General features: G+C 39.5%; 1 protein-coding gene across 3 annotated transcripts in view; it reads left to right on the forward strand.

Annotated features, from left to right (window-relative positions):
• Positions 1-14875, forward strand: part of PCSK2 (proprotein convertase subtilisin/kexin type 2) — a 107801-nt gene that overhangs the window by 40966 nt on the left and 51960 nt on the right. For all 3 annotated transcript variants that reach the window (XM_064709197.1, XM_064709196.1, XM_064709195.1), the window contains one exon: positions 13402-13515. In XM_064709197.1, the coding sequence (XP_064565267.1) occupies positions 13402-13515 (114 nt within the window). The remainder of the gene's footprint in view (positions 1-13401; positions 13516-14875) is intronic.

Here is a 14875-nt window from a genome sequence, read left to right on the forward strand (position 1 = left end):
ATAAACCTCTGAATCTAGGCACTGAAATAGTGCAATTGCAGCCTGCACAGCTCAATCATCAGTAGCTTCCTACTTGGCTGGGAAAGTCAGGGATGGGAGCAAGTTCCCATGTCTTTTCTGTCATGTGTATTATGGTAATTAAGTAGCTGTGAGCAACTGCTCTGCTTTGGTTGCCTGAGCAGATGTGTGAATGTCAGCAGCAGCATAATTGCCATTTTCCCCCTGTCAAAAGACTGACTGGCTTCTGCTTTGTATCTGGCTTCTAGTTATGAAATTTCCTCAGAGAAGACATTGTGCAGCCCATGTACTATCCACTAGACAGCTCTTTAGGAAAATCAGTGGTTTGCAGTTTTTTATCTTTTTTCTGCTGCAATAGCAGCAGACCTCTGAAGATGTTACGGATGGTCAAGAAAGGCTCACTAATATATCACTACCACTCATGTGAACATTGAAGTTTAAGTATTACAGGTTTTAAATACTAGAATAAGCTGAGACTTCTTTGGCAATTGTTGCTGTATCACTCCAGGCAGGCAGCTTTGTAAAAAATAGCCTTTGTTCTTTATTAAAGCTAAATGGATCTTCTGCAGTTGTCATTACCACCTGGTTGGAAAGTGTTGACAGCAGTGGGCTGTAATCCCTCCTAGCAACCTGTCAGCATGGTACAGTGAGGACCCAAATCAGGGCAGGGACCCCAGGAGCTGCTGGAGGAGGGGTGTGTGGTGTCCTGTCTGTGCAGAGGTGCTCCCTTTCATGGTAGCCAAAACAGCTCTTCTCAGCTTTAAGCTGCATTATTTGATCGCAGAGCAGGAGAAGCAGGGAAAAGAAAAATTGTATTGAGCAGTGACAGTGCAGAAGAGATTACGAAAGAGAATAATTATATTCTGCAGGGTACTCTGAGTGTTGTAGTCAGGAAAACACAATCAGAAGGCACTTGGTGTGCTTTTTGAAACCAGTTTTGAGAAAGCCTGGATTCTGCATGGTGGAGCCAACTTTTACTTCACTGACACCTCCTGTCTCCAGGTTTGAGGACTGACAGCTAGTTTTAAATAATTATTTTAATTCAGACTTTCTTAATTTAGATCAGATTGATTTTCAGCTGAGTTCATGCACTGCATGTAGGACAGCATCACTGACGCTAGTCTGCCTGCCCTCTCTCCCAGGGCTGTGATCCTATTTTAAGTCTGGAAGCTGCTCTTCAGCTGAGATCCTGGTAACAATTTTCCTACCTCTGGATCCAGTGGGGACAAGCTGCTCAGAAGGAGCAGATGAAGCTGAAGTAAACCTTTATTCTAAGCTCCAGGCACAAGGGAAGTCCCATACAGGTCCTGCTATGGTAACCATGACTGAATGCTGTCATTTGATTTAGGGATCAACTATTCAAAAGTGTCTGGGTTTTTGACTCAGAAGTGGTTTAGAAATGGAGTACAGATGAAGAGCAAAACAAGTAAAATAAAGGACAGGGCAACAGGCAGCTCTTCAATGAGACATTAGGGAGGATTTGCTGTAACATAGAAACAAGGGTAATGTGTGCCAGTAGTTGTGTGAGAGGAAATGCATATTATAATTTTCCAAGCCGATGGTCCAAGGTGAGTGATGAGCTGTTTAGATTAAATTTGAGTGGGAAGGAAGCTCCCATTTGGAGAATGAAGTGAAAGTATGATGAGTTATAGGTAAGGTCAGAAGCTGGCTTTTAATTGGAGAATCACTTTGGTGACCAAGGGGTGTTTTTTCAGCATATGCTGCAGACTTAGTTTTAAGACTCCATCCTGCTAAGTATACTGCTAGGCTTGACATAGCTAATAGGAAGAGTAAGCCTAGGTTGAGATCTGCTAAAGAAAATGGAAGGGGCAGTGGTAGTTTCCCTAAACTACCTCCATAGGTATATTGCAAAGCCTTTCTAATCCGTCCATATGGAATATATTGAAACAAAGTCTATAAAGCAAATTTGCATCTTTACAAAGGAAATACATGAAGTTAGAGGTGAAGCTGCTTCAGTTCGTGCTTTGTGACTCCAAATGTGTCTGGGCATTAGCACAAATATTCACACATTTACAAGAAGTCTCTTCTGTGTTAGGGTGAGTCAAGGGGACATTTCTACAAAAAGAATAACTTCAACTTTTAGTTGAGTTTTCCCATAAAAACCAAATTCAGCTGATTTTTCTCCAAGTGGTATTTTCTCACAGTCCTACATATCTGAAGACTTACTTTGTGAAATAAATTAACTTAAAATCAGCAGTTAGAGAAATCTTTAGCCTATGAGCACTCCTGTTTTCTTGAGATGTATCAGATATTCATTGCTTGTGTGGAAGTAGCTACTGTACTAAGGGAATCTCTAAAAAGGTGGTTATATAAAGATGGATTGTGTAGTATATATCTTCCTATAGGACCAGTGAGTTGTGGAGTAGGAGGGAAGTCCATTGCTAGATGACTACCCTGGGGTATAAGAAATGGTCCAAAGTTACAAGTGATGACAGAGTGAATAATTAAATTAGAAGATTCAGCATCATATGAGCATCTCTCTTCTTTGCGCAGACACAGCCAAAACGTTTGCAATCTCAAATGTGATCTGGGCCTGATTTCCATTTAAACTAAAACCCTTCTTATACTGCAGAGAGGGTGCAAATATAACTTAGACCTACTCTGGTTATCACCTCAAAGATTGGTGATCCTCTTTGTAATAAGTAAAAATCACTCTAAAAAAGACTTTTGCTGTTGAGGAAGAAGAAGAAGGCAAGTTTGGTTTTTTCCAATCATAATGTTTTAGGAAAGTCGTATCTGCAGTACTTGGCAAAGGAATATAAGATAAAGTTTCTGCAAGTTGCAGTTCTCCTAATTTTGCAGCTAGGTAGGATCTGCAGTTGATAATGACCTAAATACAAAAGGCCCAATTTTATTTTCTGCAACCGGGCATGTTGTTTATACCCACATAAGGGGTGATTACTCGGATTGATTTGGAAAGGCTGATCATTTCTTTGACCCATATAACTGGTGGGACAGCAAAGTGCAAAATTTACCCATAAGCTGCCGATGAAGTGTCCCTGTGGTTTGCAGTCTCTGCATATCTACTGGAAAGACAAATGTATAGTTATAGCCCAACTCCAGGGAATTTCTTTGTTACAGAGATCTTTGATTTTGTAACTGAAGTGACTATCATGGCTATCTTGCAAGAAGATGAGGAAGAAAATATAATTTACTTTGTCTTTTTTTGGTATTATGTAGAATAAGAAGAAGTTTTACATTCCTCTGGAAACTTCTTAAGATTTCAGAAATGCTCTCATGCTGACTTGTCTAAGAAGTGGGAAAAAAATTTGAAACAGATTGCTGAGAATAGCCAGCACCTGTGATAGTGTAGATCCTGATATGTTTCTCCTGTCCAACTGAAGAGTTGGACAGTTTGCTTGTTCTTGAGGCAGTGCACAGAATATCAAGATATGCAGGGCTTTTTCCACTGTCTCAGTGTTTCCACTTAATAAATTGTACCCCGGGCAAAAAAAAAAAAAACTGGCAAAGAGGGCATGATGCTATGAAAATTTGTTTTACCAAATTGGCATTTTCTATTGTAGACCATCCATACTCAGCATTGATTTTACATTGCAGCTTGACCAGCTCACTTGCATTTCAAAGTAGAAGCTGGAGGAGCTATTGATTGCTTAGCTGAACAGGTTGACTATGATCTGCAGTCTCCTTTTATGCATTGATTCCTTGTCTCTTTACTCTCCGTATCCTGAATGTCTCTGAACTGTGAGAGGGCTGCTAAATGGACAAAAATATTGATTTCCTTTCCTCTTCTTTTATTTTCAAAAGCTCCTTATTTACCAAGAGCAGAACTAATATCAGGAAAACAAAAGATAAAAAAAGGCAGAAGGATGGAAATTTTTGTGTATTTTTTAAAAAACATATGAACTTGGTTGAAACTGGAGTCCTGTAAGTTGTGTTTTCATCAAGAAATTTATTTGCCTGTATGAAACCTTTGAACTCAGGCTGTTCAGCTTCATATTTTACTACTGTCTGATCGATAATGCACTTTTGGGGTGGTTTCCTAAACGGCTGTACCTCTAATATTAGGATTATCCATGATTTTTGCAGAGAAGTTAATAAGCAGTCCCAGCTATGCCAGGTTTTATTGCAGAATGAATCAGTAAGTCTTTTGTTAGAGTTTTTTGTACAATGTTTTGTTCCTATTTTGTTCACCCACAAGTGTGACACATTGTAATACCAAGTTTAGAGGGACAGAGGAAAAATTCAGGGAACATAAGCTGGAGTCAAGTAAAAATTAGGAGACATGCCAAGAGGGATCACTGGAGGGACAGCATTAATGTCCACACATTTACATATCTGCTGATGATCTATGTAAGCTTAAAACATGTTTGGGATGGCAAATGGGGCTGGTTATGGAAAGGGTAAAACTAGAACTAGTCCAGAACATCCAAGTGTGATGATAAAAATACCCAGGAGGTCCTTGATATCTAGTAACATTGTTTCAACTAGTAACAAAAAAGTAAAAGCAAGGTAGAAGGATGCCTAAAAATAATGAAAAAGAGCTATTTTACAGGGAGTGTTACTTCTGTAAATCAAAGCAATTCTCATGTTGTCTGTGCTCATCATTGTGAAAATAACCATTTAAAAATAAAGAGTGATACAAGTATTTTATGGAAGGAAATGCACTTTTCCTTTAATGAAATATTTGAAATGAAGGAAAAAAAAGGTTCATATGTGTGGTGGTGTTCACAGGGGTCCCAGGATGAGGGAAGAGACGAGAATCTGACTCCATGTTTCAGAAGGCTGAATTATTATTTTATGATATATATTATATTAAAACTATACTAAAAGACTAGAAGAAAGGATTTTATCAGAAGAAAAGAAAAGGAAAAGAATGATAATAAAAGACTTTTAGAGAGTCTGATACAGATGGACTGTGATTGGCCATTAATTAAAAACAACCACATGAGACCAATCAAAGATGCACTTGTTGCATTCCGCAGCAGCAGATAATTATTATTTACATTTTGTTCCTGAGGCCTCTCAGCTTCTCAGGAGAAAAATTCCTAATGAAAGGATTTTTCATAAAATGTGTCTGTGACACATGTGTCCTTTGCTTAGATGTGGTAGGGAAAGTTCCGTTGATAAACTTCCAAATTTCTAAGGATTTTTCTCTAACACAGGATTTATGCTGTAGTAGCTGCTACATCTTTGCTATAGGGTAAGTTCCTGTACAAAACACTTGCCAGGATGCAGCTGGGGAGAAACTTGGAGAAATTGTTATGAATAATCCTCCAGAAACATCTACATTTAGCAACAGTGTCTTGTTGCTAGGTATGGAGAGATCTGTGAGAGCCTTTGAAGTCATTAGTTTGCTTGAGAGGAGCAGTTCTCATTTTATTAGTAAGGATTGGATGGTCAGTGACACTCACAAGCCCTCTGATATCCCTGCTTGTGCTGTCTGGGCCATGAAACAGGCTCAAAAACTTTGAAAACTGAGCAGATAGATCTAACTCTGTCACAACAAATGGCATCAATTTTCTGCATTGCTGTGTGTGATGGGTTGACCCTGGTCACATGCCAAGTGTGTGCCAAAGCCTCTCACTCCTCTCCAGAGCTGGAAAGGAGAGAGAAAATATAACATAGGAAGGTTCATGTATTGAGATATGGATTGGGAGAGATCATTCATCAAACATCATGGGCAATACAGGCTGTAGGTAGAGATATGAATTGAATTTATTACACTAACCAAATCAGAGCAGGATTATGAACCCTTAAGAACACCTTCCCCTCACCCCTCCCTCCTTCCCAGCTCTACCTTCTACTCCAGCAGTGTAAACAGACAGGGAATGGGGTTATGGTCAGTTTCATTGACCATAACCCCATTCCTTTGAATCACCTGTGGTTTCTTTGGTTGCTCAGGGGGGAATTGTTTCTCCATGCCACTTTAGGGGCCTTCCCACAGGAGACAGTTCTCCACAAACTTCCAGCCTGAGTCCATCTCATAAGCAGCTGCTGAAAACTGCTGCAGTGTGAGTCCATCCCATGGGCAGCAGTCCTCCCAAATCACTGCAGAGTGGGGTCACTCTTGCATGGTGTGCAGTCCCTCAAGGACAGGCTGCTCTAGCGTGGTCTCCTCTCTCCATGGGCCTCTCACTGGGTCACAGCCTCTTCTCAGGCACCCCCAGCTCCTCCACGGGTTGCAGATGGATCTCTGCAGCCCCATGGATCTCCATGGGCTGCAGGGCACAGCTGCCTCACCATGGTCTGAACCACAGGCTGCAGAGGAATCCCCCCAGCTCTGGTGCCTGGGGTAACTCCTGCCCTACCACTGACCTTGGTGTTTGCAGAGTTTTTCCTCCCATATGTTCTCACCCCACTCTTCTCTGGCAATTGCAACTGCACAGTAACTTTTTTTTCTTTCTTCTTAATTGTGTTATCACAGAGGCATTACCACAGTTTCTGATTGTCCTAGGCTTGCCAGTGGCAAGTCTGTCTTTGGCGCTGCCAGGGCTTGTCTCTGCCAGGCATGGTGGAAGCTTCTAGCAGCTTCTCACAGAAGCCAGCCCTGCAGCTGCACTGCTGCTAAAACCTTGCCCTTCAAACCCAGTACACTGTCTGAATAGTGTTTAGCAGTCTCTTCATCCCTGGTTATCATTTCATTTGTAGAAATGAGCTGTCCCCATCACCATTTGAAAGTAATTCAGTTTTGCTTTGTTCATCTGACTTGCTGCAGTTCAAGTAGATCTTTTCTTTTTGCTAGTGAGGAGCTTCAGTGTTACTACTTTTATTTTGTAGTGGAGAGTCACACAAAAATGGATTACTTAGCAGCTTTAACAGAAATGTAGAATGCGAGATGGGTGATCCTCTCTGACATTGTATTTCTCTAATATATACACCTCTCATGATACAGATGAAATGGATAGTAAAATTAAACATATTTGTCTAAGAATTTAGAAATCAGAGGTGAAAATATGCGCTCAGTAACTTAGTATTGGCTTTAGCCGCAAAGGGATGTCATTTATGAATAACACCCCTAAGAGCTTGTGAATGCTGCTGAATGGACATGCTGTCCCATTCTCATAGCTTTCTAAAGGGTTTGTCACTGAAATTGTGGGAAAAACAAAAACTGTCTAACAACATTTTAAATGTTAGAGAGTCAAGGTGTTATTTTATTATTTGGCCAAGATGTATCACAGAAATCATCCATGCATAGCCTGATTCTGCAGAGAGAATCATTCCATGATATATGACAAATACTAGATTTTTCAGATTTTTTTATACAGTCAAAACTCATAGAAACAAATTGGGTCAGTGTTCATTGGTCTAAAGTTGTGTAGTTCTTAGTACTTGGTGTCCTATTTTATCTATATTTCTTTGCTTCTGATGTTAAGTACATCTTCATTATTTGATTTTCATACCAGTCTTTTCTGGAGGAGATGTCTCCAACTCTGCCAGAGGTAGAGTCTGGGGTAGATGTTCATATATGGCCACTGGTGGCTCTTTATCTTTTGGGCTATTCCCAGTCTGTTGAGATGTTAAATTCATCAGACCTTATCTAGAGGCACAATGCCCTGGAAAGAAACTTAAAATTATTTTTCCCCAGGGAAAGGCAAACAAAATCTCTTGACTAAAGTTATACAAAAATTTTTAAACTGGTATGTTTTCCAATAGGTTAGATGTGCTGATCACTGTCTCAATTGAACTTTTCTGCTTCTCTCTTTTGTTGCCACCATGTTTCTTTGGATATGAGAAATTAATGCTGCCAACAGTCAGTACAGCGTTCCACTATCTGAAGGTGGTTTGTTTGGTGGTGCCTTTGTGCATCTGGACACACTGTCCCAAACCACCTTCAAGGGATGTTGATCTTTAGTACAGTTTATAGGGCCTGACTCCAGCCACCAGCCTGACTTCTTGAAAAAATACAGGCTATTGGTTTCTGTACTTCACCTTCAGGAACAGACCTGTATTAACCCTGAGGCTTTAGAGAAAAAAGAACCATTGCTTCCTTTGATTCATCAACTCACTGCTATGTGCTTGTTGGTTTTTAAATCCCCCAACATGCCTATTTGATGTCATCAGTTGGGACCACCTTCTTCCTCTGGAATTTGATTCAAATTCTCCTGTTTTGAAGTTCTTGGTGTTGGAGGTTCAAGCTGTAGGTACTGTTCCACTTTTGTACACCCACTGGTATGAATGATTTAGCAAATCTGTCATTTATGCTCAATATAACAGAGTCATTTAACTGCAGGATCTCATTGGTGCAATTTACCCTGTTCCTTTAAAATGAGGAGCTGATTGTCTTGGCATTCATGGGAGCAGAGAGCATAGTACAGTGGTGCAGTTCCTTGCCCTTCCAGAGCAGTACTGAAGTCAATTGATTATTTTGTGAATTGGTTTTGCATGCATATCCTGCTGGTTTATCATCATCCAAGTGACTGTATGCACCATGCAGAAGTATAATGAAAATCAATACTAGAAACCTTTTTTCCCTTGTAAATAAAGCCATCCATGGGCTACCTTTGATACATGACCTTCATTCTGGTTACAACACAGCTAATAAATTTTTCATAATTTAATTTTTTGCTAATAAAGTAGATGCTCAGGTTCTGATCTGTACTTAAACTTGTATCCCAATGAAAAAGGAAGAAATTACTTAGGAATGAAATAAACAAAAGGCTGTTATTGTGGATAAATAAGCCTAATTTTGAGATGGTAAAATTCATGCTATTTTTGTAAGAAAATCTTTTTGTTTCACTAGGTTCTAATAAATGTCATACTTCACAGGCTTGAATCATTTAGTGACTGTTATCAAAAGCCTGAGTCCTATAAATGCTGCTTTATCTGCTTCAGTTAGAGAAATAAGGATTTAAAAGCTGGTTTGAGGTTGCATTGTGCGTGGGAATGAGGGCTGGGTTCCAAGTCTGAATGTCACACAAGCCGATGGGATTGTGCATGTTACAAGATGAGAATGTTTTCCAGTACTTTTCTACTGTTACACATGTAGACATGTTCTTTTGTGCATGTGTTTATGAAACCTTGATATGGTACTTAATGCCTTTGTATTACTGGGGACGCCTACTCTTCTTTCAGAAGTAGAATCAGATGCAGTCCCTCTCCTGATCTAGACTACATATGAAAGCAGAAATTTCCTTCTTGGGAAAAAAAAGTGCGTTTTTCTAACACAGGTACCCAGTTAGCAAGAAGACAAAGATTTTACTGAGTCAGCTGTGTGCAGCCCTAAATGGGCAGGTTTCCACACAGATCACTGGATTTGCATGATCATTTTCCAAATTTGTTCTTTAGGGATCTTTTTTTCTGTAATATATGGGTGTTACCTGTTCTTGGGCTCATGCCGCCTCTCTGCGCCCTAGTGGCATTCCCGAGAGCTCTGGTCCCCAGCCCGGAGGGGGTGGGGATGAAACCATGGGGCAGATGAGAGACAAGCCTGCTGCGTTTGCAGTGCAGAGGGAGAGGGCACGGATGGAGGAGACCATAGGTGGTTTGCTGTGGGGAACAAACATCTCCAGACCCCAGATGGGATTGCTGGACAAGGTTTCTATTTCCCTGCTGCTGGCACGCCTCAGTGGTTTTGGGAAAAGGAAGCGTGTCCCCACCCGTGCTGCCATTGTACTGGCAGCAGGGTGCAGGCCTGTGGGAATGCAGGGCCTGCCTCATGGGTTTGGCCTGGGCCGTTGGGCTCAGGAAGTTTTTGGGCCAGGGCCAGCATTTGGCCTCTTGGTGTTACTGGGGGTTGAGGTTTCTCCTACCGGTCCTGGTCCCCCTTTGTGGGCCAGTTTTGTGAGGAAAAAGGCTAATTCTTACCTTGTGCTGGTTAAGATCATGCTGCAAGGCAGCTGACTAAGGCAATTTGTAGCTCATGGGAAAAGCTACGAAGACCTTTTCCAAAAATTTCAACTCTTTTTTTTTTTGTTCCACAAAAATGCCTGATCTTTTCCAGTTTTAATTGTATTGCTTACTGTTATTTGCAAATATGAGGAAACCCCCTTTGTTTTTGTGGTGAAAAGGAGGTTCCAGAATTTCTGAGAATGTTCTGTCTGTGGATGGTGGCATCCTGTTGCCCCTTCTCCAAGTGAAACATTTAGAAAACAGCCTGCAGAGTGGTTTCAGTTCAGTGAAAATTATGCCTCTTTGAGGGGTGTATTTCCCTTGTCTCAGAAAATTATAATGTTATACAAAAAATACACCATGTTGTATTGTGAAGATGGAACAAATCAGACAAAAAAGATGATACTGAAGAGGGAAAACAGCCTGTGCTATTTCTGCAAATTGCTCTCTTCTCTTCCTCTCCATTGTCTTAAAAGACAAGCCAGGGCTCCCCAGCATTGCTTTTTAATTGGTAGGAATCCTTTTGTACTTAATCCTAATTCAGTGCCTTAATGCAGGCAGGTCCTGCAGAGCCAGCAAGCTTACATGGGAGCACAAACGACTGAAATCTTTTTCTCTGGCATCCCTCTGCATGAGGCTTGTCTTCTGTTCCTAATTATGTTCTCTGGTGACAGCTTGGGGTTTGCAGTGGCTAGCAGAGAGGCAGGGGAGAGGCTGGGAGCTGGGAGGCAGAGCGACACATGTTGCTCTGTCTCCATAGCATCACTGAGCTTTGTCTTAGAGCTGTCAAACACTGTGCTTATAGCTTTCTTTACTGTGTCCAGTGACCTGGTGCCATGAAGTACACCTTGTATGGGTCCTGCTTAGTCACTGTCCTCTTACCAGGTTATTTCATATTAGATTTTTTCTTTACTTTCAATCCATTCCACTTTTAATGAACCTGCACAAGTATTGGGAGCACACATATAAGTGAAAGAACTGATTCAGTATATTACCACTTGATGCTGTGATAAATAGGTATGATTCATGCTGATAAAAATTGAAACAGTAATCAATATTGATACAGTAATTAATATTTGGGAATAATAAAATAGTTAAAAGTTGTAATGCCAGAGAAGAGAGGGAGAGGAGGGGCTCCACCCCCCACCTTCCCAGCAGATGTTCGTGAGGACCACAGGAAAGAAGCCGAAGGTGCAGTTGCTAAAAATTAGCAAAAAACATGGTTGGGTCCCAGAAAATGCTAATTATAAGGTATTTATTGCCTTGATCTGTAGATGTAGTGATACGTTAGTCTTGGCTTACATTGTACTGGCTTGGTGCGCATGTGTAACCCAAAGGTGAATTAAAGGACACAGATGAAGACTGTGAAATGAAGATCAGATGACCCCCAAAGACTGGTGCGACCACCAAACCGAGTGGTGGCACATGTGTGGTAAAGGTGGTAATGAGGGCGGAGATAGAGATATGACGAACTGAAAATGGGAGGAGATGGTATTTACACATGGCATAAAAGGGGGGAATCTTTACTTGGCAAGCTTGTACGTGATGTGGCAAGGGTCCCAGAACCCTGCTCCCCATACCCCGCGGTTATCTTTTGCTTATGCACTAATATTGGAACCAAATTATCCCTTATTTTAATCAAATTGTATTGTATCCAATTTTATATTTTTTATTTTAACTATTCAATTAAAATTGCTACTACTGTTAATATTGTTTGGGTTTTTTTATGATGGGATAATTGGTCAAACATAACAATGCCTTTAGTTAAGGAGGTAAAATTCATACAAGTATATTGGTAGAAACCTTTGACACTGCCTTTTCACTAGGGCCATGCTGTGCCCTATCCTACTCTCTGTGAATTAGTATTAGGTTTCTGGGGTTATAGTGAAACAATAGAGATGTGAGGAAAATAGCTTTTAGCCCCCATCAGTTAGATCCCAGTTTCACCTCTGTCACAGACACCTCACTGAGCACTGTCTCTTACGCGCATGCTTTAATTAACTGAGACAGAAAGATGCCTCCAAGAATGATTCAACTGTCCTAAGATCTGATTGAACCTTTGGATGAATTTCTCCTGTGTTGATTTTGACTGACACTATATATATAAGGTTGCTATGACACAGTAGGGTAACTCGTATGTATGTATTTTTAATCTGAAATGCCAAAGTCACACTTGTAAAAGTTGTTCTCTGAGTTATTAGATTTGTTAGGGGGTCTTACTACCTTCTTGTATTTAATGATTTTAATGTTTTTAATAATTTTTCATTTTAATTCCTCTTAGATCAGATTTTTTCTTTTTCTCTCTCTCTCTTTTTTTCTTTTTTTTTTTTCTCATTTTTTTTTCAATTAAATGTTAGTACTCTTCATGCTGTCTTGTTGCCAGGTGTTAGGCTAAAGAGTGCAAAATAAGTATGCCAAAGTTGACAGCACCTTTTGCAAGGTCTGTGAATATGTTACTGATATTATAACTCCAGTTACAGCCACTGAGTGGTCTCCTTTAGGAAGGCTCTTTTACTTGGGTACAAATAAGATGGTTATGGTCTGACATTTGAAGTTCCTGCCTCCAAAGATATTTGCATGTTTAACTTTTCTTATTTTCAACAGTGCTTCCTTAAATGTCTTGTGGATTTGTGGTGCATGAAGAAAAGGACTTCTGAAAATCTGTGATGACTTGTGTTTTATAACCTGTGTTTTCATATCCTATACTTCAGCCAGTGTGGTCAGTTTAGTGGCTTTTTTGCCATATAGTTTTCCTTACCAGTATATTTATTTATCACTTGTTTAGTGCAAGGATAATCCTTGAAAGTAGATCATTTTACAAGACATTTTTGAGAGCCTCAGAAGTATGATGAAAGCTCACAAGACCAGATTTTTTTCTTCCAGAAAATTTCTTTGGCAGTGTCCAGTCCTGCTATAAAAAAGGCGAGTCAGGGGGATTCTTTTTGATAGATTTATTGGATGAAAATAAAATGACAAGGCTGCCAGCACATGTACAGCCTCTATAGGAGTCCTTCACCTCCTGTATAATGTTGTGGCATAAATAATCAGATTGTTCCTCCCTATCAACCAGGAAAGGTTATCTAATGATCTTATAATGCCCTGGAGAAAAATCTGGAAAAGTAGAAGTGTGGTTGAGACCTGCTTCCTCACTCTGACATATGTCTACGGCTTGGAGCTGTGACATAATTGGAATTTGTTAAATAATTTTAGCTTCTATTTTGGTGACAATGGAAAATACAACTGTGACAAGAGGACTCATGATAATAATGATGCCTGGAGAGGGGCTCACTCTTATGCTGATTGGTTGGTGTCTAAAACATGTTCAAGCTGAGTTTTTCTCCAGATAGGTCACTCTGGGGGAATCTCTTCCCCTCACAGCTGTTGCAGTAGTCCTGGAGCTTTCTACCTCTTTGTAAATTCTGACTGGAATCAGTCCCTGGTTTAGAAGTTGCAAATGAATGACACAAATAGTGTGTTTTCATAACCCTTATCACTCATGAAAACAAGTCAAAAATAAGCTTTTTACATGTGTCAAGAATGCTGAGGTAAAGATGTAAAAATTAACCCTTCCAGGTGAGGAAAGCTGTGCAACAGGAGGGATTCATCCGAAGGAAGCGAGGATATAGAGACATCAATGACATTGACATCAACATGAATGATCCTTTATTTACAAAGCAGTGGTACCTGGTAAGTTCTGAGAGAAAATCACAGTAATCATAATGAAATAATCACAGTAATCATAACTAAATCATTCAAGTCGTTCTATGCAGTTGCATTGTTTCCCAACAGTTCTTTCCAAATGCAGGACTTGGGAATGGATCCAAGGCTCTGTTGTGTTGGTTTTAATTGTACCCCTTTTATATTGGGAAGATCCAGCACATTTCAAGAGATAAATTTCTTTTCAGTCAATGGAAAGATCCTTAGAAGGCTTCAAAGAGAACTGTATTGATGTCCTGTGGGCATTGCTGGTGTGCTGATGTGATCCCTAGAACTGCATATGAATGATGTCTTTGAGCTGTTGCTAGGTAAAATATTGTTATGGAATTATAACAAAAAATTAAAATGTATTTGCTAGCAAAAGTTAAAGCTTTTCTTTTCTTATGTAAATTTGAATATAATTTGGCAAAAAAAGAAGAGCTGAAAATGGGTGAATTTTGGCTTAAGCTAATGTCAAAGGAAATTTGTATTTTGCTTAATTGTTTCAGTTTTTTTTGTGTCAGTTTTTTTAGAGTGAGAAGTCTTTAGTCATGAAAGAAAAGTTCTATTTTTACTTGGAATTGAAATGATTTTTTAATTTAAAAAGTTGATAAAGTAATTCTGGTCAGTTTTATTGTTGCAACATATTTATGATTAAATACTCAGTAAATACAGTACTGCGTTGTTAACTTAAGAAGTGTATTTTTGCTTAAGAGTAATGTTTCTTCCTCTTAATCCATTTCTTATGTTTCATTAATCCACCCAATATGGCTGCAGGTTTTTTTTTCTTCCTGAGGCAAAAGTTTTCAAATGAATTGGAGGCACATTAGCATGGATGGGATTTTATCCTTGATGAGTTGATAAACTGAAGTGAGGATTAAATCACTTATCTTCTGGTAGTTAATCAAAATGTTGCAGTGATAAAAATAACAAAAATTTAGGACGCTATACAGTAGATCCCTGCTTTCAAGAAAAAGTATGTCCTGCTCATAAAAAAATCCTCTGTAAAATCAGTTGTTCTAACTTTTTTCTTAGATTGATCCACTGGCTGACATGTTAAATGGAAAACTCGTTTTTTGGGGTCCAAAAGATTCTGTGTTTAACCAAATCTTATAAATCACAAAAAATTGAATTTTGCCAGTGTTGGATTTTGTCAGGTATTTTTTGTTGTTGGGGATTTTTTTGTATGTTTTTTGTTTGGTTTGGGGTTTTTGTTTTGCTTTGTTGTTGTTGTTTTTGTTTGCTTGGTTTTTTTTTTTACAGCTGCATTATTGCAGTAGATATGATTATGGACAGATGCATACTCCAAAAACATACGGAATATGTTTTCTGTACCAAAGATGCACATGCA

Source organism: Zonotrichia leucophrys, chromosome 3 (genome assembly GCF_028769735.1).
Source record: "Zonotrichia leucophrys gambelii isolate GWCS_2022_RI chromosome 3, RI_Zleu_2.0, whole genome shotgun sequence".
In the NCBI taxonomy this organism is placed as follows: domain Eukaryota; kingdom Metazoa; phylum Chordata; class Aves; order Passeriformes; family Passerellidae; genus Zonotrichia; species Zonotrichia leucophrys.